The following is a 26209-nucleotide window of genomic DNA, read 5'->3' on the forward strand; positions in this document are numbered from 1 at the left end:
ATCTCAGTTGCTTTAACAGAGGCAAGAAAGATAGTCCTCCAATGAAAGTTTCTGCAATGATGGAAACGTTCTGTATCTGTGCTGTCCAACATGGTAGCCACTCGTCACCTCTGGCTTTTGAGCACTTGAAATGTGCCTAGCGTGACAGAAGAACTGAATTTTTAATCTTATTGGACCCTCCTGAACATCACAGGTCTAAAGAAAGCGGTTTAACCATTCCTTCCTGCCAAAGACACCTGCCAAGCCGTCCTGGTTACTATTTATGGCAATTGTATATAAAGACAAATGATTATTTAGCTATCAGTAACCTTCCAATGGTAAGAGAGGAAAAGTGGAGAAAATGAATTTAGAAAACAATACATAGTCTGGTTCTTCTTTTTGGCTTGTGCTCCTGCAAAAGCTCTGATATTTAACTTTTGTGCTCCAGAGAATACAGCAGTCAATATTTGTAGATAAAAGAAGGCTATCTATCTGAGGTCAGCCCATGCTGAAATCTAAGTATCTTACCTTGTCCACATTACCTCTACATCTTTGAAATTGGGGACCATGTTTGCAGTTTTTACCTCTGTCTCCAGCACTTAACACTTACTAAGTATTCATTAAATTCTTGCTAAATAAGTGAGCAACCTTGAATTTCTCCGTTCCTTGCTCCGACATCTTAGAAGAGCCATTTGAGTTGAGTCTGGCGTTTTGGGCAAATCAGAGACTCTGGGATTGGTGTTAATGCCAAGGTTCACACTACACTGCTGATGAAGTGTTCAGAGTGATTTTTGGTTCAAATTTCCTAACTAACTAAAATAACACAACTGCCGGGGCTCAGGGAAGGGGGAAGGGTGGAGCATTGCAGGCCAGGTGTAGCAAAGTAAGACCCTTTGGAAAATGATGCTCAGGTCTATAATTTACCCCTGGACGTTATGATACAACATATACAGAAGAAGCAGATTTCAAGTGGTAGATTCTCTCTCTTTTAACATAATACAAGAATTCTCATTTCTTACTTTTTAGGAAAAAGAGTTCCCTTCATAGAAAGTAACTAGTGTCCTAAGGGGAAACAAAAAGAAAACCTCTGAGAAAAGTGAGTGTGAAATTGGAAAACTAGTAAAGAACCCGAGGAGAAAGGAAATATAGGTTACAAAAATTATATAGTCACAATGTATGGGGAGGCAGGGACCATGTTTACTTAAGCTTTCAGGGGCTGAGCTAATGCTAGAGTTCCGTGGTCCCCTCTGTGCCAAGCCTTCTTAACTCAGTATAGCTCTAATTCCTCCAGGGTGCCATGGGGAACATTCAACGTGACCATCTGTCTACAAAATCACCTTCAGAGAAATAAAAATGCATTTGGCAGGCACCCAAAACTACCACAGGTTCCCTACCATGATAATGAGTCTATGGCCATTGCCAAGTATCATTTATGGAGTCCCCTATTACAATCAAGAACATTTTTTGCAACACCAAATTAAAACGTAAGTACAGTTTGGATTAGAAATCTTGTATGCTATTTTTGGATGCAGAACTCCTTATTAATTGTGTCATAATACCATTACCCTTTCACTTTAATACGGCAGTAAGAAGGTTTCCAAATGAATCATTCAAAACTTTGCTTCAACCAGCACACATGGAATGTGACTGGTTCCTGAGAAGCATTTTCCAGATCTCTGTAGGATAAAGAGCAAATCATTACCATTCAGCCTTTTAGATAACTTGACTGTATTCAGGATGTAAAATTAGGAAAAGCTGTCTCTCCTGACCAGCCAAATGACCCCTTCACTCTGGCCATCCTCTTCTCTTTACACTTCCTTAAGTAGACTTTTATTTTTGTACGCTTTCCCCTTCCAACTTCCTCCCACCTTCTACGTTCTGCGTCCTGCAGGCAGTCCCTTTATCATGTCCTGGTCATCCTTCAAGGGTCACTCAAATTCTCTCTTCTCACTCAGCCTGCCCCTAAACTTACTAACCTCCAGGGATCCTTCTCACCTCTGAACTCCTGAGTGCTTTATTGTTTCTATTGCAAAAGGAACTTCTCTTTATTATTATCATACTTATTTTATTCTTTAACTCCCCTGGTGACCCTGATGATCAGCCATGTTTAGGACTTACGGGTATGGGCTCTGTCTCATGGTAGGGAGAGACTACTTTCTGCCATTTTTAACTCCTTGGTGTTCTCAATTAGTCACATTAATTAACAGCTGAGTGATGGGTATAAGGCTAGGAATCTACAAATGAAAAAGCCAGAAGCTTTAAAATGAGATCTATTTGAACTACTTAATATTTGGTGATAAATGGAATCAAAAGAGAATATTCTAAATGTGATCCTTGCAATGGTCTTAATTTAATCAACCAGAAGCTTAACAGAGAGTTTTAAAAAGCAAAAGACATATACAAGTGGTTGATTATAATGAATCTTTTAGATAGATTTATTACAGTTTAAAGAGTCAAGAAGGGATGAAACAGAACTTAGTGTAGTACAGGAGGTGGGCAAAAGGGAAATGGGAATATGAATGATGGAAAGGAGGCGGCAAATGACCTGGGAAAAAATTATATTTTCTATTTGACTCTTTAAAACATTCTCTATGGTTTAAGGACTTTACAAACAAATAACAACTTTAAAAATAAAACAGGGGCTTCCCTGGTGGCGCAGCGGTTGACAGTCCGCCTGCCGATGCAGGGGACACGGGTTCGTGCCCCGGTCCGGGAAGATCCCACATGCCGCAGAGCGGCTGCGCCCATGAGCCATGGCCGTTGAGCCTGCGCGTCCAGAGCCTGTGCTCCGCAATGGGAGAGGCCACAACAGTGAGAGGCCCACGTACCGCAAAAAAATAAATAAATAAAAATAAAATAAAATAAAACAAAATACCAACCAGGTGGGCGCATTTGTGGTGTAGGTGCAAAGAGCAATAACAATTGAAAGTGCCTAGGATCTTCCATCTGTACACAATTTTACTCCAAGGCCATCAACCTTTAAGATACTTTTTAAGTGATGTGAATATACTTTTATCAAGTCATGAATACATCTTAAACATTAATTGAATAATACTTCATTAAGTATTTGAGATTATCAATTTTTTAAAAAACAACATGCAAGAAATCACAAAAGGAAAATAGATTTAGAGCGTTCACATTCCTGATAGAGATCAGCCTCTAGAACCTTCGTACTAAGTTTCCTAAAAGTGTTGGGTAGAATAACTAATAAAAGGCAGCAAAGTATCACATGGCTTCCTCATTTACAGAATTTCTCAGCGAGGACATCCCGCATAACCTATCCCCAACTGCCCTGCTCTCCCTTACACAGTAGCTATATCTATGTCCACATTTGCTTCGGTGGGTATATTACTGGTTTGGGAAAGACAGACACAGCACCTGGCTTAGTTCCTTGCCCACAGCACAATTCTGCAAATAAATACATGCTGGGCTGAACCTAAAAGCTGCAGTTTTCATCCTAGGATAATTTCCAACAGTATTGTTACCCTCAATGTAATTGTTACGTATTACTCAGCATCCTCATTCTTTCAAGAAAGCTCAAAGGATCACACTCTTCCACTGTTACTGCCCCACCCTCCATCCCCAAAAGCTCTGCTTGCTTGGAGTTCTTCTCCTGTCCTCTCCATTTTAGTGATCAACATTACCATCTACCCATCTAGTTTCAGTTTCAGGAAACTGAAAATCAGTTGTGATTCTTCTTCCCTTCCTCCCCCATATCCAATTGTTCACCAGACCTAGTAGATTCTACCTCATAAATCTCTCTAGCTGAAATTACTTCTAAATCCTGGATCAAGTCACCACCAGCTCTCACCTGAATTACTATAACAAGTCTTCCAACGGTCTTCCTCCCTACAGTAGTCCTGACCCAGTTCAATCTACTCTCCACCATGCAGTTTATGGACCTCTCTAAAATGTGTATCTGATAGTGTTTCTTTTCTGCTTAAAAATCTGTAATGCCACACCCATTAGGATGGCTATTATAAAACAATTAAAAAAAAAAACAGAAAAGAACAAGCGTCAGCAAGGATGTGCACAGCAGCTGTGGAAACAGTCTGGTGGTTCCTCAAGAAGTTAAACATATGATTACCATATGATCCAGTAATTGCACTTCTGGGTATATAACCAAAAGAAGTGAAAGCAGGAACTCCAACAGATATTGTATACACATGTTCATAGCAACATTATTCACAATAGCCTAAAGGTGGAGCAATCCAAGTGTCCATCGACAGATAAATGGATAAACATAATGTGGTATATACATACAATAGGATATTATTCAGCCTTACAAAAGAAGAAATTTTTTTTTTTAAGAAGAAAATTTTGATACATGCTATGACTTGGATAAGCCTTGAAGACAGTATGCTAAGTGAAATCAGACAGTCATAAAAGAATAAATACTGTATGATTCCATTTATATGAGGTACCTAGAATAGCCAAATTCATGGAGATAGAAAATAGAATGGTGGTTGACAGGGGCTGGGGGAGGGAAGAACGGGAAATTATTGTTTAATGGGTATGGAGTTTCAGTTTGGGAAGATGAAGAATGTTCTGGAGAAAGAAGGGTGGTGATGGTTGCACAACAATGTGAATTACTTAATGCTACTGAATTGTACACATACAAATGGTTCAAATGATAAATTTTATGTTCTATGTATTTTTTCATAATAAAAAAGTCGTGCACACACAAAAATCTATACTGCTTCTCCACTGGCCTCAGGATAAAGTCCTGAGATCTCCTAATGTGATTCACAATGCCCCTCAGGATTTAATCCCAATATACCTCTCCCCTTGCTATTACTCTTTGTTCCTTCAGGGCCTAGTCATACTCAGCTATGCTGGAGCTGTGCTCACACTACCTTATAAATCTTTCCACAAACTATTCCCACTGTCTACAAGACAACCTCCTCTCCATTTGTAATGTTTTTCATTTTCATCCCTGTATGTCCCTTCTTGGTATCTCTTATCACAATATTGTAGCTGCCTGTTTGCTTTTCTGTCTCCCTTCCTACTAGCTTATAGCTCTATGAAGGAAAAAATAAAGTCTCATCTCATTTAGAACTACATCTTTGGTGCCTGGCACATACAAATATTCAGTAAATATTGTTGATTATGTAAATTCATAAATGTAGCAGATAGGGAAGAGTTTCTGGGAGCACACATTTTACAATATGTAAAATGAAAATATATAATATAAAATGAAAGTATGTAATATACACAACTGGACACATACCATTCCTTCGCAGGCATCTTTAAAAAGATTCTATGTCTGTTGCAGTTGATCAAAAGGCTCAAATTCTTGAGATAAAATTCTAATATGAAAGATTTCTCACATAAAATTCCAGTTTCCTCTACAACTGTTCCTGATGGACAAATATGGCACTTTTTATCAGTTTGTTTTTTAATGCCATTCTATTTAAAGTTGTATGTACATAGGACACTCATTCCTTTAAAATTAGGTCATTCAGAAATGCCAAGCCAAAGTCCTGAAAATACTGACAATGCCTATCATATTGAAACAATTGGTTACTTTATCCGTTGTTTTACTACTTTGTGAAGTTTTTTAAAGGAGGGATCAGCTTCAAAATGTAGAATTCTCTCTCATCTCACATCCTGCAACCATATAATTTATGATTCTGAAACATCAATATTTATGACCATATAATTACAAAACTAACCACTTACACTGTTTCATTCAAAATGGAAAGAGTCTAAAACTGGCCATGTAGCACAATGCTGTCAGGACTAATCTTCTAAGAAATGGCTTTGGTGAGTGTTTTTATTATAGTTCTATAAACTAAAAGACTCTCACATCTAATATGGAAAAATGTATTCAGAAACTGTAGAAACACGCTCGAGAAGACTCCCCCTGCCCCCCACCCCTTGTCATTTTCCCCATCTTTCTCTTCCTCTCTTTTCAAAAGAGTGAAACCAGATAATCTCAGCAGCATCTAAAATCTGATGAAGGTGAAAAGTATTTATTACTTAATCCCTGTCTGGATGTGACTTTTTAAAAACTTGATATATAATTGCCGTATAACATTACATTAGTTTCAGGTGTACAACGTAATGATTCGATATTTGTATATATTGCAAAATGATCACCATGATAAGTCTCGTTAACATCCACTACCACACACATTTACAAAATTTTTTTTTCTTGTGAGGAGAACTTTTAAGATCTACTCTCTTAGCAACTTTCAGCTATACAATACGGTATTATTAGCTATGGTCACCATGCTGTATATTACATCCTCATGACTTATTTATTTTAGAACTGGAAGTCTGTACTCACTGTTTAATTAAAAGTGAATATGCTATATGCATACAATGGATTACTACTCAGCAATAAAAAGGGAAACTAATACACAGAGCAATTAGACAGTCTCAAAAATGTTATGAGTCAAAATTGCCAGACACAAAAGAGTATCTACTGTATGATTCCATTCATATGAAGTTTCAGAGCAAACAAAATAATTTATGGTAACAGAACTCAGAACAGAGCTTCTGGTGAAGAGAGAAGGAATGACTAAGAAGTGGCATAAAGGAACTTCCTGGGGTGACAGAAATGTTCTACATCTGACCAAGGTGTGCATTATACTAGTGTGTACATTTGTCAAAACTGATCAAACTATACACTTAAATATGTGCATTTCCCTGTGTATAAATTATACCCTAATATTCAATGAGAAGGCTGTCTTCTAGCTCTTTTTAGACTTTTTATTATCAAAAAATGTGAAATAATTCTTGGTCTCTATCAAGTATTCAGTATTTTTAAAAATATATCACCATCGCTCACCTGCAGTACATGTGATTTAACTTACCCACAGAAAAAAATAGCTGGAAAGAACATATCAGAGAAACTATGGCCTGAAATGGGAAGGAGAACTGGCAATGATAGAGATTTTTCTAGTACATTTCAATCTACCAGATCTGAAAACGTTTTACAAAAAATATTTTTTAAAGCCCTATGCTACATATTTATAGGTTTCATCTGCTAAAAGGAATTGTTGCCTTCATACGATCTCAACATATTACGCAGTCACCCAAACCACATGAATAGAAATTGTGAGTACACCCATAAGGAAGCAACTGGTTTTGTACTTCTGTTTTGTAAATGTTGATCACTATCAATAATAGCAAATATAAGACTCCTGTTTAGGCAGCCTCACCACAAATATATCTATCCCCCATGTTTAATAATGGAAATTACTAACAATAAAACCTTTTACTGAACTTTATAATTCAAGGCCTAGCAGGGACATCTAACCAGTTCACAGAAGGAGAAAATGGAAGGAAGGGTTTAATTGACTAAGAAGTTAATGGATAAAACAGATATAATATTACTTCATTTGCATTTTAGTAGGCTTCACACAATCCAAAAAATACGCATTTTGTTTTGTTTTGGTTTTGGGGTTTTTTTGGCCACGCCACGTGGCTTTTGGGATCCTAGTTCCCTGACCAGGGATTGAACCTGGGCCCTCGGCAGTGAAAATGTGGAGTCCTAAACGCTGGACCGCCAGGGAATTCCTGAAATATGCACTTTTACTGGTTTCCTATCCCTGATACATTTTTCTCTCCTCCTTTGGGAGAAATCAACACCAACAACCACATTCATGTGGAATTAGTTGAATGAGAAAGTTCAGCAAAACAACTGGACCACTCACCTTATGTTGGCTATATGCTGTGGCACAGGCTGATGCTGAAAATGGTCAGGCCACGGATGATGCAGGCAGAAGGATGGAGAGGGCTGAAGACAGCACGTTGTCTGATAAACAGGTGAATGGTTTGGACAGAGAGATGCAGAATACTCTGAGTGTGGCTGCATGCAACACGAGGCCAAAGCAGGAGGTGCTGCGGGGCCAGCCTCGGGATGGCACTCTTGGTGACTGTCATGGGTAGTCAAAGGGTGATGGTATGGGCAAGGATGGCAGCACAGGGATAACATCTGAGGCGTTCTTTGGTTGTCTAAAGGCAGAAAGGATGATTTAACTGTGCCATTAACTTGCAGGCATCCATTTGGACTCACTTTTGCTCTGGGCGCTTCTTTGGGGGTGAGTTGCTGGGCTGCAGGGTCTCCATCACAGGGGGTGGGGGGACTAGCGCTGGTAGCACTGGTGGCGATGCTGCCATTGCTCAGAACCACAAAATCGTTGTTTCCGTTGTTCATAGCCATGCTCCAATTTCTTGACCCTAAGAAAGAAAATGATATAAAATCATCCAGTTACAGTCAGGTAGGCAATTATGTAAAGAAGATAGGAAAACTATTTTAAAACAGCTCTTTAAAAACAAGGGTTCTTGCAGGAGTTGTGAAAGCACTGGGGGAAGCCCAGCTCACCTGCAACAGAACCAGCCATGGGTTAGGCCTCCTTTTCTTTCCTCCCAGCTACACCATGCACCTTGAGAACCCTCTCCTATGCCACTGACCACTTCCTCCCTGCCCCACCTCTATTTTCAGTGCCTGTCTTCTCTCCTCATCCTAGATGTGCAATTCAGTTAAGAATTAGAACATTTTAGGATGGGGGTGGGAAGGGGGTAGAAGAGACAGAAAATACCAATATCATTCTTTAGCTTTTCAATAATATCATGCTTAGGGTGTTCTGATATAGGAATAATGGGCAAAATGAAGGGCTACTCTGAAGCAATTAGTTGTGTAGGTTCAGATAATGTGGATAATCTTAAGAATGTTTTATGTCTTTGAAAAATGTCAAGAAAATATGATTTTTCCTCTAAGTCACTCAGGTCCTAGAATAAGAATAAACAAAAGAAAATAAAAACTAATTAGCTAAGCTAAGAACTGTGGCAACCAAGATATCAGATGCAAAAGTTTTATCCCCTACACCAATGAATGTAATGCTAAAAAAATAATAAAACATGCCACATAAGTTGCCGTGAACTTAATAATTTGTTTTCTATGCTATGTCCTACAGGTAGCAATGCTTGCACATAAGAAAAAGAATACTATGGCTGGGATTTGCTTCAAGTGAGATTTTTGTTATTAAGTTTTTCCCCTCCACCAAAGGGTCTAGGCCTTCAATGTAAATGAAAAATTAGTGTTCAAATTACCAGTAATATTTTTCTGTCCAGTCAACAAGCAAACGCAAAGCCAGACAGCGTTCTTCCTCTCCCCTTGCCCACTTATCACCCTCTGACCAACATACACACAAAATGTGGAAATGTGCAATAAGAAAAATAGGTCATCAAATGCTAGTGGTCTATTTAACCTACATGTGAAAGCCAACAAGAAAAAAAGAAAACCATTGTTTGGCTCACGAACCCTTCTGGCATGGCATTTTTCTGAGTGGACAAAACAGCTTCTGGAGAAATCTCTCTCCAGTCTCTCCCCATCTCTGTCAGACACACAGGTACTAGAAGAAATCGTCTCTTCTCAGTCTGAGTACATGTAATGACAAACCCAGGTCACCCATGAGGAAGATTCCTATGCATATTTTCACCCAATTTATAAACTGCTCAACTGGGGTATTTCTGAACAGGGAATGCCAGAATGATGCATAACGTTTCAATGTGAACACTAATACCCAGAAGATACTCACTGTACTAGGATGCAAATTTAGCATTATTGACTTATTTTCCTTTCAGATAGAGCTCATCAAACACTCAAACACACACATACACACACACACACACACACACACAGCCATTCAGCTATATAAACATCAACGCTGTAAGAAATGGAAGAATTAATGTAGACGTTAAAAAATTTCTTCATAAATTATTGTAGTGGAAAAGACAAAGCATTTATAAATATCAAAACATATATGTAAATCAAGCAGATGTTACTTCTCTCATCAGCCTTACCGTCACTTTGGAAAGTAGTCTGCCAATCCCGACTTCCTTTTATAATGAGCATTGAGAAGGATTTACTGGGGGGCCAACCCACACAGCATGTGGAATCTTAGTTCCCCGACCAGGGAATGAATCCACAGCCACTGCAGTGGAAGCACAAAGTCTTAACCACTGGACTGCCAGGGAAGACCCTGAGAAGGATTTTGAATTGTAGTAAACACAGTTGCTCTCTTCTTCAGTAAATCACTCCTGGGTATAAACACCTCCTACAAAACACTCAAACGATATCCCCAACACAAAGCATTGGTAGTTAAAAGTACTATCCAGCTAGTGGGAAGATAAGGTAGATAAACTGGGAAGAGCCCTAAAGTGACCCAGGAGGCAGAAACTCTAATCTTTTTTCCATCACTTTCTTAACGTGCCATCTCAGCAAGATCTGCTCCCTTAAGCTTCCTTTTACTGAAGGATATATCCTCCCTTTTGTTGTTAACAAAAGAAAAAGCTGTATGCAAATGTTCTGAAAACAATAAAACATATTAATCAAAGGCCATCTAAAAAGGCACTAGAGTTTTTAAAAAGTTAATTGAAATTTAAGATGTTTATTTGTATGGTTAAGTGAAAGATAGTCTAGAAAATGTAAGAAGCAATTGCTTGGTGAGATAAATTGCCATTTCTTGGAATTAGAAACTCTCATTGTACAGATACTCCACAGAACTCACAGAGGGTATGAGCTTTCTCTTGCCTCTACCCATGACTCATGTTCCCAAGCCTTCTCTTCAGACCTCAGCCAAGCTACCAGAGCTGATGCAATCTTCTAGGCTGAATGGGAAAATCAAGACCTCCTCTTGGCCCTTCCATCAGGATAGAAGGAAGACTTTTTCTAGTTTGTCGATTTGTTCTGACCATCCTAGGTTGGTTAATATCATTTCAGAGAGCCTATTTTTGGTATTCAATTCAATCAGCCCTATTAACTATAATCACAGCTGTCAGGTGGGTTACGCTAGTGAGAAGTATCTAACAAAAATCCTCAAAGTTTTCAAGTGAAACTGGGCTTAAGACAGAGCGCCATCAACCCGGAACACTCATCAAAGTACCCTGAAATCCTCTCTAGACTCTCCGAAATTTCATCTGTTTCCCTATCTTCTAATTAAATCTGCTTTTCGTCAGGAAAAATAATTTTTCTTTTTCTTTGTAACAAGAATTACAACTATCATTCTCTCTTATTTTTATTGCAAATGCATCATATTGTAGTTACATAAGAGTTAAATAGATTTTTGCAGGCCAGCCAAGGGACCTAATCACCATTTATAACATTTTTTCCCCAGTGTGGTAAAATGCAGTTCAAGTGCCAAATAACTGACTTACGAATGATTTCTGGAGCACAACTTGTTTTGTAACTTGGAGATTTCTTGTAATGAAGTAGGTACAAGTGGAGAGTAAAGAATAATTTGAACTCTGACTTTGGCTCGTATTTGAAGAAAGTCATATAAGCTTTCTATGATTCACTTTCTTCAATCATAAAATGGGAACAATCAAATTGACTTTATAAATAAGTTGTGGGTTATAAGTAAAAAATAATAAAAAAGCAAAAGCAGACAAAAATTGTTCTAAGAAATGTTTACAGATTAAGTTCAGTGGATGTATTTGTGTAAGAATTCAGGTGACCAGGAGAACAGCAAAGTTTCGATCTAAAGTCAAGAGCTGACGGCTTCCCTGGTGGCGCAGTGGTTGAGAGTCCGCTTGCCGATGCAGGGGACACGGGTTCGTGCCCCGGTCCGGGAAGATCCCACATGCCACGGAGCGGCTGGGCCTGTGAGCCATGGCCGCTGAGCCTGCGCGTCTGGAGCCTGTGCTCCGCAACGGGAGAGGCCACAACAGTGAGAGGCCCACGTACGGCAAAAAATAAATAAATAAATAAATAAAGTCAAGAGTTGACCTTAAGGCCACACAGAGAAAGACCTTATTTCTTTAGAAATGAGACAAATGAGAAAAAAATTTGGTCTGAGCCAGAGAGAACAGGAAAAGAGATGAGAGAGTGGAAGATTCAACATCATAAAAATGAATTATTGTGATAAATGTAATGCTATGTGATTATAAATGCAGTGATAATAGTATTTATGCGGGAAGTTTAAAATAAGTTTTGGATCAAATATAATGAACAATTTTAAAAGAGCTTTGTTGAAATCACCTGTTTTCCCCAGGGCCCTAACACACAGGGACTGTCAAAAGAAAGCTATTCTTGAGACACTGGCTTGAGGTGTGATGGAGCCCCATGGCCAGATATTTTAGTGTATTTCCTGTTGTTCATGAATATAACATGCCAATATCAACACATCCGAAGCCACTAATCTCACACCTCCTATTTCACCTTTTCTATACTAGCATTTTTATGTCCTGAGTGCTTTAGCTGTTTGGGGACTGACTATAAGGCCTTTGGCCAAAGACCATCTTTTGATTACATTTTAAAATTTAAGATATTTTTCTTTGAGCCTCAGCTCTTCACATGTAGAAATCAGGATGGGAACCAGTGTCCACCTCATAGGATTACTATGAGAATGTAAAAATATTTTGAAAACCATAAAGGGCTATGTATTTACAATGGAAGAATTATTATTATTGCTTGATTGAGTGATGAGAATATAAAAAAATATGGAATGATGCTTCCTAGTTCCAAAGCTGAAATTATGTTTTAAAATGGCATCAGAGATATCTGTGGCTTAGAAGAAATGGCCTGGGTGGGTCTGAATTTGAAAGCTGACTCTACAGGTTACTAACTTTGAGAACCTAGGTCAAGTTATTTACATTCTTAGAGTCTCTAAGTGTTGATTCTTCTTAGAGTTAAATTTGTTTGAAATGCAAATTGGTGCAACCTTCTAAAAGAGCAACAGGGCACTACTAATCAAAATTTGAAATACCCTCATCCTTTGACTCACAATTCTACTAGGAGTTTACCCCTTTGGATATACTTGAACAATGTGTAAAGATAAATGTCTGGATAAAGATGCTGACTGCACCACTGCTTGTAACAATGAAAACAAAAAAAAACAAGGGAAACCACCTAACTTATCAATAGGGGACTTAAATTCTGTTATATCTATACCTTGGGTACTCTGCACAACAAAAAAGAATGAATTAAATCAGGATTATTGCTAGGGAAAGAAGTCCAAAGTACATCTTCATGTGTGAATAAAACCTCACTGCAGAAGAGCCTATGTGGTATGAATCCATTTCATTAAAAAAGTGGCGGAAACACACATGTATGGTTAGTATATACACAGATAATTTCTAGAAGGACATAAGAAAATGCTAACATTGTTTCCTGCTGGAGAGTTGGACTGGGCCATTTGGAAGGGTAGAGAAGACTTTCACATTTTACCTTCTGTACCGCTTGCAACTTTTACTACAAATGTGCCGTCTTCATAGTAATAAAATATTAATGAAACAACATATAAAGTTTCTAGCACAGTGACTAATAATGAACAGAAGATAACTATTATTAAAATGCAAAAACAGAAGCAAACTTATTTCACCTTAAAGGGTAAACAGTCGTCTCTTCACTGGATGCATTTTTAATTGTTTGTCTTCCAGTACATATCTGCTTTCTTACAATAGCACCCTACACAATCTATCAAATAACTGGATAAAGCAGGAAATCAAAAAGGATTTAAGGAGCAAGAACAGATGAATACAAACTATTCGGAAAAAGGTTTTCAATATATCTTATCTCCCAGCTTCCAAATTTTGGGAAACATAAATCATTATTTGTTGGACCAAAGCTATCTATGAACCAAAAGTATCATGACTAGTTTCATAAGCATTAAACAGAGAATACAGAGAAGAAATATAGAGGCATTTCAATCACATGTAAAGAGAAAAGTCATCAGAGCTCATGTGATTAGAAGGTTCAAACAATTACATCCTACTCTGGGCTCAGGACACTTACACCTATAAGATCAAAGGAAATTACCCTGCTTCAAAGACTTAAAAGTAGTATCTCATTGGAAATGCTGTCATATAATCATAGTAGGAACTGCTGGAATTATGGAAATTTTATTCATCAACATATTACATGTGAAAATATGCTAATGACACACAATTTACCCAAAAGATGCCATCAAACTATTTAGGTGGCTCAACATCCAAAAAGCGTTATGAAAGCCTCTTAGCAGCTCCTTGCAATTGGAAGCCATAACTGTTTTTGTGGCCAGAAAACTGTCAAGTTAAAATCTAGAGGTAATGTGGACGAGAATACACAGACATGTTCCAATTACCACAGTAACCACTCAGCAAAGCCATCACTATCCTTGACAAACGCAGGGCTCAGATAGCCTGAAGGAACAACATCTTCATCCGCATCAACAGTTATACTGGTACACCTCTGCGGTATTGCCAAACACTTTCACACACATGATCTCACTTGAGTTATCCTCCTAATAGCCCTCAGAAAAACAGGTGTGGCAGGCATTACCGCTCTACTTTGCGAAAGAAAACTTGAGACACAGAGTCTCAGATGGTAAGGCCAGGAAGTCTGATGCTGAGGTTTTGAAGGCTTTCTGCTTAACTACATTCCATAAGCTTAGATAATGTATTCCAGAATAACCCTTTGCTTCATCAGATTCATAACATCGAACTTAACAATAAATGGCAAGGCTGAATCAAAAACAAGATCCCATATTGTAGCCAATCATCTTTTTCAGAAGTGATGTTCCCTATAACACAGTTTCACTAGACAAAATACAAAACACTGATAACAGTGTTTCTCAAACATAGGGATCACTTGGGGATGTTGCTAAAATGTAGATTCTGATACAGTCCATCTGGAGTGGGACAAGAATCTTCCAACAACAAGCCCATACCGTTGGTCCCTGGAACACACTTTGTGTAGCAAGGCAAAAGCACAAACTAGGTGCGGAGGCTACAAGAGAATCAGGCCTAAGGAATGGCAAAATGATGCTCAATTAAAGCAGAATGGATGCAACAAGCAGGGAAATGATACCAGTTAACAGAGAAATAAAGTCCTGTTTTTCTAATTAAGACAGAAAAGTAACAAATTTTAATAGTAGAGGTTCTAATTGATAACCAAGTTTAATTATGGCTTATTTCAGGACTCCTAAACTGTTGTGTACATAGAAATAACAACCAATCAGATTTTAATCTTCTTAGTGTAATGTATATGGATTGAAGCACCTTGCCCAGTTAACTGGGTGAGACAATCTTTTTCTCTCAAGTGGTACTAGATATTGGAGATACCTGAAGTCTTTTTTTCATACCAGTTATAAAGGCAGTTTGGGAGTACCTGTATTCATTATGCACCAAACCTGTTTTAATATGAAATTGCTCCCCTAAAATTGCTTGATACTTATCCTAAAATGATGGTCTCATTTCTTATCACTGGTACCAAGATGCCCTATTAATAGCTAGTGCTATGGCAAGAGAAAAAACAGCTGCTCTAAACGCACCAGAGAAACAGACAAAGAAGTATATTTGTGGCATCTTCTAGAATGGGACTGTGAAAGCTGGATGGTAGAAGGACATCAGCCAGGTTTTTTCTCTAGGAATATTATTTCCCTTCAAAGGGCTATTAAAATGTTTTTTTATCATCTCACTGTGTCAGACACTTTCCTCACAATACCTCTATGAAGATTTTGTTAAACCCATTATAGAGAAAACTGAGGGTCAAAAATATTACAGTGTAACTAATGCAAATCACATGATTGGGATTCAATCTTAGACCAGGATGTCTCTGAAAGTGAGGCTTTTCAACCAACCTCAAGATGCTTCTAGGGCAATGCCAAGTTCAACTAGCTTTTATGGGACCACTAGAGGCTACTGATATAAAATTCAGTCTGAAGGTCCACGTGAAAAATATCCTCTGAATTCAGTATTTCCCAAGACAGTTTTAAAAGGTACAATTCAGCATTCAAGAGTGTCAGAGACATATTTCACTGAATTAAAAGAAGTGCTATCTACCCATGTATCATATTATCCAAACCTGAAAAGCAAGACAATGGATGAATCTTTGTTGTCATGTAGTGTCTGGACTATTTCAAAATAATGTAATTGTGACCTGACAGCAAAATCTGTATCTTTAATCAAAGAATCAGGCCCTCTTAAGGAACTAAAAAGTATAGTCTTAAATAAAGAAACATAATCTTCTCTCCTTCTGAGATGAATTAAATTTTCTTATTTTTCTTTGAGTTCATGAACTTTCTACAATTAAACTCTCCTTCAATAAGAACACTTTAAGTATCTTCATTTAATCACCTATAAGCATTTTATACGTTGCAAAGAATTCTACAGAAATTAGGTACTACTGCTATCATTCCCCTTAATCATAAACTGCAATAAATTAGAAGCCATTTTCTCAAAGAAACATTGTTATACGTTTGAGAATCTATACCACTTAATAAACATTTAATAAGAACCCACTAGGTATTACTATGTTTTGCATCACACTACGAGAAAGCAAACTGTTGTGTTCTAGGAAATCTGAAAATAAGGGATCATCATTCTTCTACAATGAAAACTCACTGTCGCCTATTAATTTTTTTTTTTTTTTTTTGCGTTACACGGGCCTCTCACTGCTGTGGCCTCTCCTGTTGCAGAGCACAGGCTCCGGATGCGCAGGCTCAGCGGCCATGGCTCACGGGCCCAGCCGCTCCGTGGCATGTGGGATCCTCCTGGACCAGGGCACGAACCCGTGTCCCCTGCATCGGCAGGCGGACTCTCAACCACTGCGCCACCAGGGAAGCCCTAAATTTATAGTATCAAGAAGGTAGTTTCAACTTATGCTAACAAACATCATCTTTGAAAATGAAATATACCTAACATTTTTATATAACCTCTTTTAAATATGATTATACACAAGATGTATAGGTAAAGGCACCAATAAAGATAAACTATAAATGTTACATGTTTTATTTTTACAAAAACCATTCATAATATTTACAAACAGCTTAATGATACAGAAGAAAAATTAAAATTGACAGATACAGTTTTCCCCTTGCCCAGATTTACAGAACTATATTGATAGATAAGAGTTAAAAAACATTAGGAAGATATTATAGTGTATGTGTCATAGCCAATCTGAAGACACTGCATTTGGAAAGCAGTCTTATTGCTAGATATGAATTAGGTTGTCAAGGCTGAGATTTATACTTATGGGGTGAATGATAGGAATTTCAGGGCTATGGAAACATCAGTCTCATTTTTCTCATGTTTCATGTTTAATGTACCTTTGGTAGAAGGTCTATGTGGGAAGAGAAATGTGGGTGTAAAATAAAAAAGTTTATCTTTTACAGTCTGGGATAAATGATAGTTGAGAACATCATCTTTTTAGCATAAACACTTATCTACCTAAATATATATTTCAAGAGCAGTATCACTATATTGCAGTTATTAAAGCAGTTTTCAGAGATCTCTTTTCCAAGTTCCTCCACCAAAATTATCATTCCACAAAATATTCACCACTTCTCCCCACACTTACAACAAGTGTTATATCCATAAGCATCAATACCCTTAAAAAAGAGAAAGAGAAAGTATTCTTTTATCTTTGAGTTCCTATTTCAAAGATATGAATGAGTTTCAATTCTATAAAGCTGCAATAATTTCTTTTAACCCTAAGTCTGAAGATTTATGTTCATTTGCATAACTAAGAATATACAAAATAAAACTAGAGAAGTTTTTATAGTCAGAAATGTCGATCTCTGGTCTTTCAAAAAAAATTCTAGAAAGCCCACTAAAAAGTTGTTATTTAACTCAAGAATCAGCTGAGACATCCATTTGGACTCTGCTGCAAGTCTTGAAGGGAACACAATAAATATAACAAATATTCACAAAGTTACAAGTCTATTACAGTGGTTTCAACCCATTCTGCACACTAGAATCACTTCAGTAATATGAAAAAAAATTACAGACACAGGGCCCTGGCCCCAGATGTTATGATTTAATTCATATTGTAATGGGGTGTGGACATTAGCAGTTTTAAATGCTCCCCAGATGATTCTAATGTGCAGCTAGGGTTCAGAATGACTGATTTATACTTTTAATTAATGCTGATCAATTTATAAGAGCAAGCAACTGCCACTCAAAATATTCCATATTGGTTCAGAAATTATTGCTTGAAATGCAGAATACTGCTGTATATTCAAAAACATTTGGACCTGGTACTCCATGTTAGACATGTGTTATAGTATTTGGATTAGCTTTACTTCTTTTGGGGTTACCCTTGACATTATAAGCATGGGGACAAGGGTGCAGGGAAGAGAAATCCTTAATAAGACATTAGTTTGAGAGACAACAGTGTGGAATTCATGTGGGACAATGTTGTGGAAACACAAGACAACTTGTCACACAGTCTCAAGTACTTATAGATCATTTGGATAGAGTTTAGGGTATAGTCAATTGGACTAACAAGTTTACTGAACCCTCAAGAAAAAATATCTCCCCAACCCCTGGTCAGTATCCAATATGAAGTCCCAAGCATCTCTATTAAAAGAGGATGTTCCCTAAAGTTTTGTGCCAAAAAAAGAAAGAAAAAGAAAGAAAGAAAGAGAGAAAGAGAGAGAGAGAGAGAGAGAGAGAGAGAGAGAGAGAGAGAGAGGAGGAAGGAAAGAAGGAAGGAAGGAAGAAAAAAAGAGAAAAACAAAAGAAAAGAAAAAATACTTCTGATTGCATTTTAAGCATTTTAAACATTTCAATTCTAGAGTCAAACAACCTCCAGACACCAGGCCTCCTATCTAGCCTCACATCCTAGTAAAAAAAAGAATTAATCACAAGATGCTTTGGTAATAAACAGGACCCCCAAGATGTGACAGGTTTAGCTTTAGGCCGTAAGATTTCATCTGAAATTATTCTGCCTCAACTAAAATCACAAAACATTGAGCAATCTATCTGTATCACTATAGCTCTTCCCCAGTAGAAGCAGGATCATATGACTGAGTTTAACTCATGTTGTTGAACAGATCACAAGCATGTCTAAAGACGCCATGAATGTTTAATACTTTACACATCTCATAACCCTCAAAATTTAGCAGCTCAAAGGAAAAAACCATCACCGAGATAAATCAAAATAAGAAAATTCTACATGCACGTATTATGAGGCAGAAGAATGTGAAGGGATTTTTAAAAAACGTCTTCCATAAAGACAAAAACTGAAATCAATCACCATAAAGCACATGAAAGTTGTTTGATTTAGATGGTAACCTGTTGTTTCTTCATATTACACTTAGAATTATCTAAGCTTTTCCCACCAATGCTAAGTATCTGACACCAGGCTCCACTCCCTGCTGTTTTGTGAAGTTTGAGAAGTAGCAAATCAAATTTCCTAGAGCAGCTCCCCAAATGGGTTCTTCCCTGCAGAGTCCAGCAAATCAAGTCTCAGGGGTATCCTTCAGTCTACTGAGCAACTTGGGAAACATATCTCAAGGTATTTGTATGAGACAATTGAAGACATCCTTTTACTTAAAGGACACTGAGATTTACTTTCAGCTTAGAAAAACATCAAATATTTGAATTGGATCAGTAAAGTAACTCTTAGCAAGAGTCTGGGTACACCTTTCATAAATCTTTTTCTATTCCTTACTTAAATTATTATTATAAATACTTGTGCATTCTGCTGTTTGCTTTCTTGTATACATTAGGTGAACTGAAATTCCATCTACATTGTTCAAGTGGGATTCTTGTTTGTCACAAAGGTAATTAAATCGTATTTTTCAGTTAAATAGGTGAATGTCCTTATTTAGACAGCATATAATATAAATAGGTGAATGTCCTTATTTAGACAGCATATAATAAAAACTATTGTGAATAGTTTTCTTCGAATCTAATATGCGAGCCTGAAATAAGTGAGCCTGTTGAATAGTGATTAAAATGATAAAAGAATAGAAATTAAGAGAGGGAGAACAAAGGGCCACCCTCTTCCCCAAGTCTTGCTTTTCTCATATATTTAGTTGCTTTGTTTTATATTTTTTCCAAAAGGCTGAGAAGTTAAGCAGTTCATTTGTCTTGATCCTAAACACCGTTTTATTTCCCGTGTTAGGATGTGATCAGGAATTGTAATTTTTGAAAAACTGGAAATGTTCATACGGTCAGTGTGTCAAGGCTGTCCATCACCCATACTGAGCTATAAGAGAGTTATAAGAGTTGAACTGTTGAGGGTGCTCTGATCCAATCCCAGAAATGAAAGTAGTTAGAATGAAAGGTAAAGAATTGGTACACAGCAGACACTGAAAAGCAGATTTCCCCAGTTGCCAAAAAAGCATTGAGTGGTTCAATACAAACTAAAAAGACAACTGGGATTAGAGTAAAATGTGGAATGAAACCATTTTATAATATATATCATTTCCCAGACCGAGGCAAGGTTAACATGTATTTACTAAACTGCTTTGTAGGTCATTCATTTCAGACACTTAAACATTACATATTTTTTCATAATCAATGCAAATAGTTCATGCTCACAATTCTATAATTCACGTCTAAGATGTAAGCTATATGAAACATGGAAATACATAAAAAATACTCTGCCTTATCTTTGTATACTAAAACAAAAACTGACAAATGAAGTATAATCATCCAATAAAATACTCCAATATTTAAGATTTGGCAAAGAAAGCATCCTAAGATAGTTTATTAAGAGACATAATTTTTAAAAAATAATGCCAAGACTATTTAACATTTTAAAAAGTAGAAATGTGTCAGCAGACATTAAAACCATGGGAAGTAGTAAAGCCACTACCAGTGGAACACTCTAGAGTTTATTTACATAGTTTAGTGACTTCCCAGCCATCAAAGGGAATTAGAGTTTTCTTAAATTATAAATTATCATCTAAAATAACCCTCTTGTGGGTAAAAAGGACATAGTCATTCTTTTCCTTTCGACAGGAATACCTGTTAAAGAAAATTTTAGCAAATTGTAAAGTATGCTCTCTATTTCTTGCATTATCCCTGAAGAAAGTCATTTATGGTCAGTCAATGATTTGCATGAAATACCTTGGTTCTTGCCAAATTTTTATCCACTTGGTTTTAAAAAATTTTACATTTTACTACAAAACATACAAATATTTCACAAGTTAAACCAGTTTGAAATTTTCTACTAGTCACATGTAAATTATCCATTCTAATTTTAAGCAAAAGTAAATATGGCAAATACATTCTGATTTCTACTTTATGTACTAAATACAATTATAATGTAGCTGTCATTGCCACCATTAAAATGAATACAATGCACAAAACGTTTAATCACCTCAAAAACAAATTGAGGGTGTATAGCGAGATGTGTATTTAAAATGAACATTGATAAAAATTAAACTTGCTGTGGAAGTTTGGCTCGCAAGTGTATATCTTCACTCAACTTCTCTTTTTATAAGTTGGAAGATGTAATATTTTACTATTTTCTTACAATGTTTAATTCACAAAAGTGGTTAAAGTGATTCCTACAATCCTACATCTATTTTTCTACCAACTGGCGATGAGAGAAGCACGTATTTTCCAACTTCTGATCTAGATAGTGGTTAAAGAAGAATCTCAAATCATGAAACAGCTAAACAACTTGAAATCTAAAGTTTCTTCCCAACTTCATAAAAAAAGCACATTTGAATAAACCTTAAGAAACAACTTACCTTACCTTACTGTGCTACACTATCATTCAAAAAAACTTCGTAAGATTTTAATGCATTCAGATGCCGTTCAAAGCTTACACTGAAAAAAAATTGTGAGCTGGAATTTTAAATTAATCCAAGAAGCGCACAGCAAAGTTCAGTTTTTAAATAAATTCTCCCCAAATAACACATTCACAGAAGCATGAGTAAATGTATTACCTTTATGTTAAAAGAAGAAACGTCCCTGGTTCAGTTTGGTCTGCAAATGATTGCAGTGGCCACAGCCGAAACTGGCCGCAGGAACAGAGCACACAGAGAGCAACCAGGGAGTCTCAGGAGTAGCTCCTCGGAGCGGCGGGACAGACGGAATGACAAGCACATGCAGATTGCTTTGAATTAAGCATGTTCGTTCGGGGCTGGAACTTTCCGTATTTGCTCTCCTATAGGACAGGAGAGTTTTTCTCCTACTTAACCCCTGGGGGCAAGGTCTCAATAATGGTAACAGCTGGCATACAGAGGGGCTTGATCTGAGCACAAGGTCAGCAAGCCAGGATATGAAGGTGACATGTAATTTCTAGCCTTTTCCTGCTTCTACAGGGAAATTGCACGAAGGACTGTTTTTAGTTATAACTTCCTTTGATCTTTTGGATTTAAAGTTACTTAGTAGATTAAAGCCATGCTAGCTGATATTATTTGCTTGCTTAGGCTAACTTAAGTGTTACAGATTCAGTTTTCTGACACATAGGGCTACTGCATTTAAAGTAACACAAATAAACACCAATCCGTGTTTATTTCCAAGTTCCGGGGATTCTTGTGTTCTTTCACAAATGGCTTTTGAGACTCTGCTTTTAAGGCAGAAAGTTCATAATTTTTAAAAGAGGCAGAGTCTTCTCTATTAAAAAGGAAAGTATTATTTAAAGCAGTTGTGTTTCTCTTCAATTTTCCTAAACAAAAACAGTTTGTTACATGAATTTGACACTGCTTTTTTAGAAATTTGTGGTCCTATTGATGCCAGTATTAAAAATTTCACAGCCACAACGACAAAAAAACCTTACAAAAACCTGCAAACAAATGCTTTAAATTTACACATGACATCCATTGGCAAATAAGTGATCATTTACTGCATCCATGAAATCTAACTTTTCATGACTTCTTTAATAAAAACGTATAAACAACTCTTTTAACAGGCTGTACTGATAGCAATTTCAAAATTAAAGACGATAACACGAGTAATCAAAGAAAAAATAGGTAAAATTGGACTTCATCAAAATAAAAAAAAACTTTTGTACATCAAAAAACATTATCAAGAAAGTGAAAAGAAAACCTACAGAATGGGAGAAAATATTTGCAAACCACATAACTAAAAGGCTAGTAACCATAAAATATAAAAAACTTACAAATCAGCAATAAAAAGACAAATAATCCAATTTAAAAATAGGCAAGGTTTTGGAATAGAGATTTTTCTAAAGAAAATATCCAAATGGCTAATATGCACATAAAAAAGATGTTCAACATCACTAGTTATTAAACAGTGCAAATTAAAACCACAATGAAAAACTACTTGACATCCACTAGGATAGCTATAATCAAAAGAAGAAACAGGGGCTTCCCTGGTGGCGCAGTGGTTGGGAGTCCGAGTCTGCCTGCTGGCGCGGGGGACGCGGGTTCATGCCCCGGTCCGGGAAGATCTTACATGCTGTGAAGCGGCTGGGCCCGTGAGCCATGGCTGCTGAGCCTGCGCGTCCGGAGCCTGTGCTCCGCGATGGGAGAGGCCACAGCAGTGAGAGGCCCGCGTACCGCAAAAAAAAAAAAAAAAAAAAGAAGAGAGGGAGGGAGGGAACAAATACTGGCAAGGATATGGAAGAACTGGAACATCATACACTGCTGGTGGGAACATAAAATGGTATAGCCACTGTGGAAAATGGTCCAGCAGTCCCTCAGAAAATTAAACATAGAGTTACCATATGACACAGCAATTTCACTCCAGGTACACTTGATCCTCATTATTTGTGGATTCCGTATTTGCATATTTGCCTACATGCTAAAATTTGTGATCCCAAAATAATCCTCACGGTGTTTCTCAGTCCTTCAGACATGTACATACACAGAGTAGGGGAAAATTTGAGTCTTCCAATAAACATGTTCCCAGGTGAGGTTGAACAAGGTGACACACTGCCTTCTTGTTTCAGTTCTCACACTGAAAACAAGTGTTCCTTTTGCAGTCTATTTTGGTGCCATGTTTTTCACATTTTTGTGCTTTTGTTGGCAATTTCACTGTTTAAAATGGCCCTAAAGTGTCACGCGCAGTGCTGTCTAGTGTTCCTAAGCTCAAGAAGGCTGTGATGTTCCTTACAGAGAAAATACATGTGTTAGATAAGTTTACTTAGGCATGAGTTAATGGTGCTGTTGGATGTGAGTTCAATGTTAATGAATCAACAACATATATTAGATAAGGTAACTTTAAACAGAAACACACACAAAGCAAGGTCATGTATTGACTATATATCAAAAATGTGACCAGAGTCTTGAAGAAACCTAACCATGACTCAGTATTCACTAATTCAGTGTTTGCAGAGACTTTAAAGAATGTAACTACTGCAAATGAGGAGAATCGACTGTATATATACCCAAGAGAATTGAAAACGTATGTTCATAAAAAACTTGTAATGAATGTTCATAGCAGCATTATTCACAACAACCAAGGAATCAACTCAAATGTCCATTAAATGATGCATGGATGAGCAAAATGTGGTACACACATACAATGGAATATTATCCAGCCATAAGAAGGAATAAAGCATTGATACATGGTACAACATGGATGGACCTTGAAAACACTATGCTGAGTGAAAGCCAGACACAAAATGTCACATACTGTATGATTCCATTTACATGAAATATCCAGGATAGTCAAATCCATAGCGATAGAAAGTAGATTAGTGGATGCCAGGGGTTGGGGGATGGAGACAGAGGACAGGGAGTGACTGCTAATAGATTTGGAGTTTATTTTGGGGTGACGAAAATGTTCTAGAATTAGATAGTGATCATGGTTGCATAGCTTTGTGAATACAGTAAAACCCACTGAACTGTACACTTTAAAATGGTGAATTTTATGGTATGTGGATTCTATCTTGATAGGAAAATAAGGAAGGTATAATATTCTAGCCATTAGCCCAATGGTTCTCAAATTTGAATGTGCATCAGAATCTCCTAGAAGGTTTGGGAGGAGGCAGATTGCTGTGTCTCATCCCCGAAGATTCTGATTCTGAGGTCTGGGATGGGGCCGGAGAATTTGCTTTTCTGCATGTCCGCAGGTGATGCTGACTCTGCTGGTCTGAAACCCACATTTTGAGAACCAGTGTATTAAAGACAGTGTATGAACTTTTAGAGGGTAGGAAAGGTAACTTTCATCTCTGTATCTTCTAAATTTACCTAGAAAAGAGCCAGTCTTGGGGATGAAAAAGACAGGGAGGGAGGGAGGGAAAAGGAGAAGTATTTACCCAAGTAAATATATTGAAGAGTCAGTCCCTGAAATCTTAGGGTATGCTGGTTTCATGCCATATGTATGCCAAATGCTGTAGTACCTAAAAATCCCCCAAAAGGAATTACAGAATTTAAATGAAAATGAAGGTATTTTTAACATTCTTTGATCATCTGAATAGTACTTTGGTTTAGTTTATTAAAACAGCTAATCCCATTTCATTGTGCATGTTACTGCAAGAGATGTAAACAAAGGTTCTAGAGTTGTGGATCCCATAAATTACTTCAAGAAACCTCTTAAATTAGTTAAGATGTCACAGAAACCAAAGACCTGAACTCAACTCATAAACATGTAAATTCTTATTTCCATTTTTAGCAAAGGTACTGATTTGTACATTTAATCACTTTATTTAAAAATGGGTCTATGTTAAAATACAATTACAGTGCAATTTAAAGTACACTTCTAGTATTGTCACATGGAATCCATTATTATTTTGTAGATAATAATCAGGATTATTTCCAATCTCTTTGTATGTTTCTCAACATACTAAAGTGAAAAAGAAAATGCTAATAACCTTACAAAGTTCTAAGGTTCTCTGAAAACAGTATCCCTTTTTTTCTTGGATCACATTACTTAGGTATCTTTCTTCATTACTAGGAACACGGAAAGGTTACAGGAGAGGGACAGAGAGACAAGAGCTGGCCAGAGAGGCACAACAGTTAGTACTTTTTAAAAAGTGAAAAAAAACACCTGCTGGTTCATTAAACTCTTTCACATCTGAACTCAGTCCAAAATGTGATTCTAGATGTTGTTATATTTATTGACATTTAGAAGTTCCATCTATTAATCTTTGTGTGTGTGTGTGTGTGTTAAATGTCAAAACAGTTACGAATGAATAAACCGTGGTCTAAGGTAGATGGTAGAGTTCTGCTTCAGCAAGATTTTTACTTCAGTAGGGTCAAGTCAATAGCTTTGTCATTGGAAAGTACAAGTTCAGAAAAGTAATGACAGGAAAGTTCTTCAGATAATATTCTACATTGTGTTTTAGTGTTTCTAGAGTACAGATTGTTAGGTACACACTAGAGACTTCAGCCCAGAACATTATTATGTTGTTCAAGTCAGAGCCAGAACAGGGAAATCAGTGGAGTCCTAAAGTGCAGTCTCAGCTCTGCCACTCACTAGCTCTGTAACCTTGAACCAGTCACTTAATCCAGAGGTTAGGGCCTCCTACTTACAAAGTCCATACATTAGATGAAATAATCTCACAGGTCCCTCTCGACTCTGATTTCAGTTTTTATGAATTTGGATACCACTCAAATGGATAAAACGAATCCCAGTTTTACTATTC

At 37.1% G+C, this 26209-nt stretch overlaps 1 protein-coding gene across 1 annotated transcript in view; it reads right to left on the minus strand.

Annotated features, from left to right (window-relative positions):
• Positions 1-26209, minus strand: part of DISP1 (dispatched RND transporter family member 1) — a 206091-nt gene that overhangs the window by 42942 nt on the left and 136940 nt on the right. The window contains exon 2 of the mRNA XM_059997946.1: positions 7644-8169. Within this exon, the coding sequence (XP_059853929.1) occupies positions 7644-8152 (509 nt within the window). The 5' untranslated portion in view covers positions 8153-8169. The remainder of the gene's footprint in view (positions 1-7643; positions 8170-26209) is intronic.

This window comes from Delphinus delphis, chromosome 1 (assembly GCF_949987515.2).
Source record: "Delphinus delphis chromosome 1, mDelDel1.2, whole genome shotgun sequence".
Taxonomy (NCBI): Eukaryota; Metazoa; Chordata; class Mammalia; order Artiodactyla; family Delphinidae; genus Delphinus; species Delphinus delphis.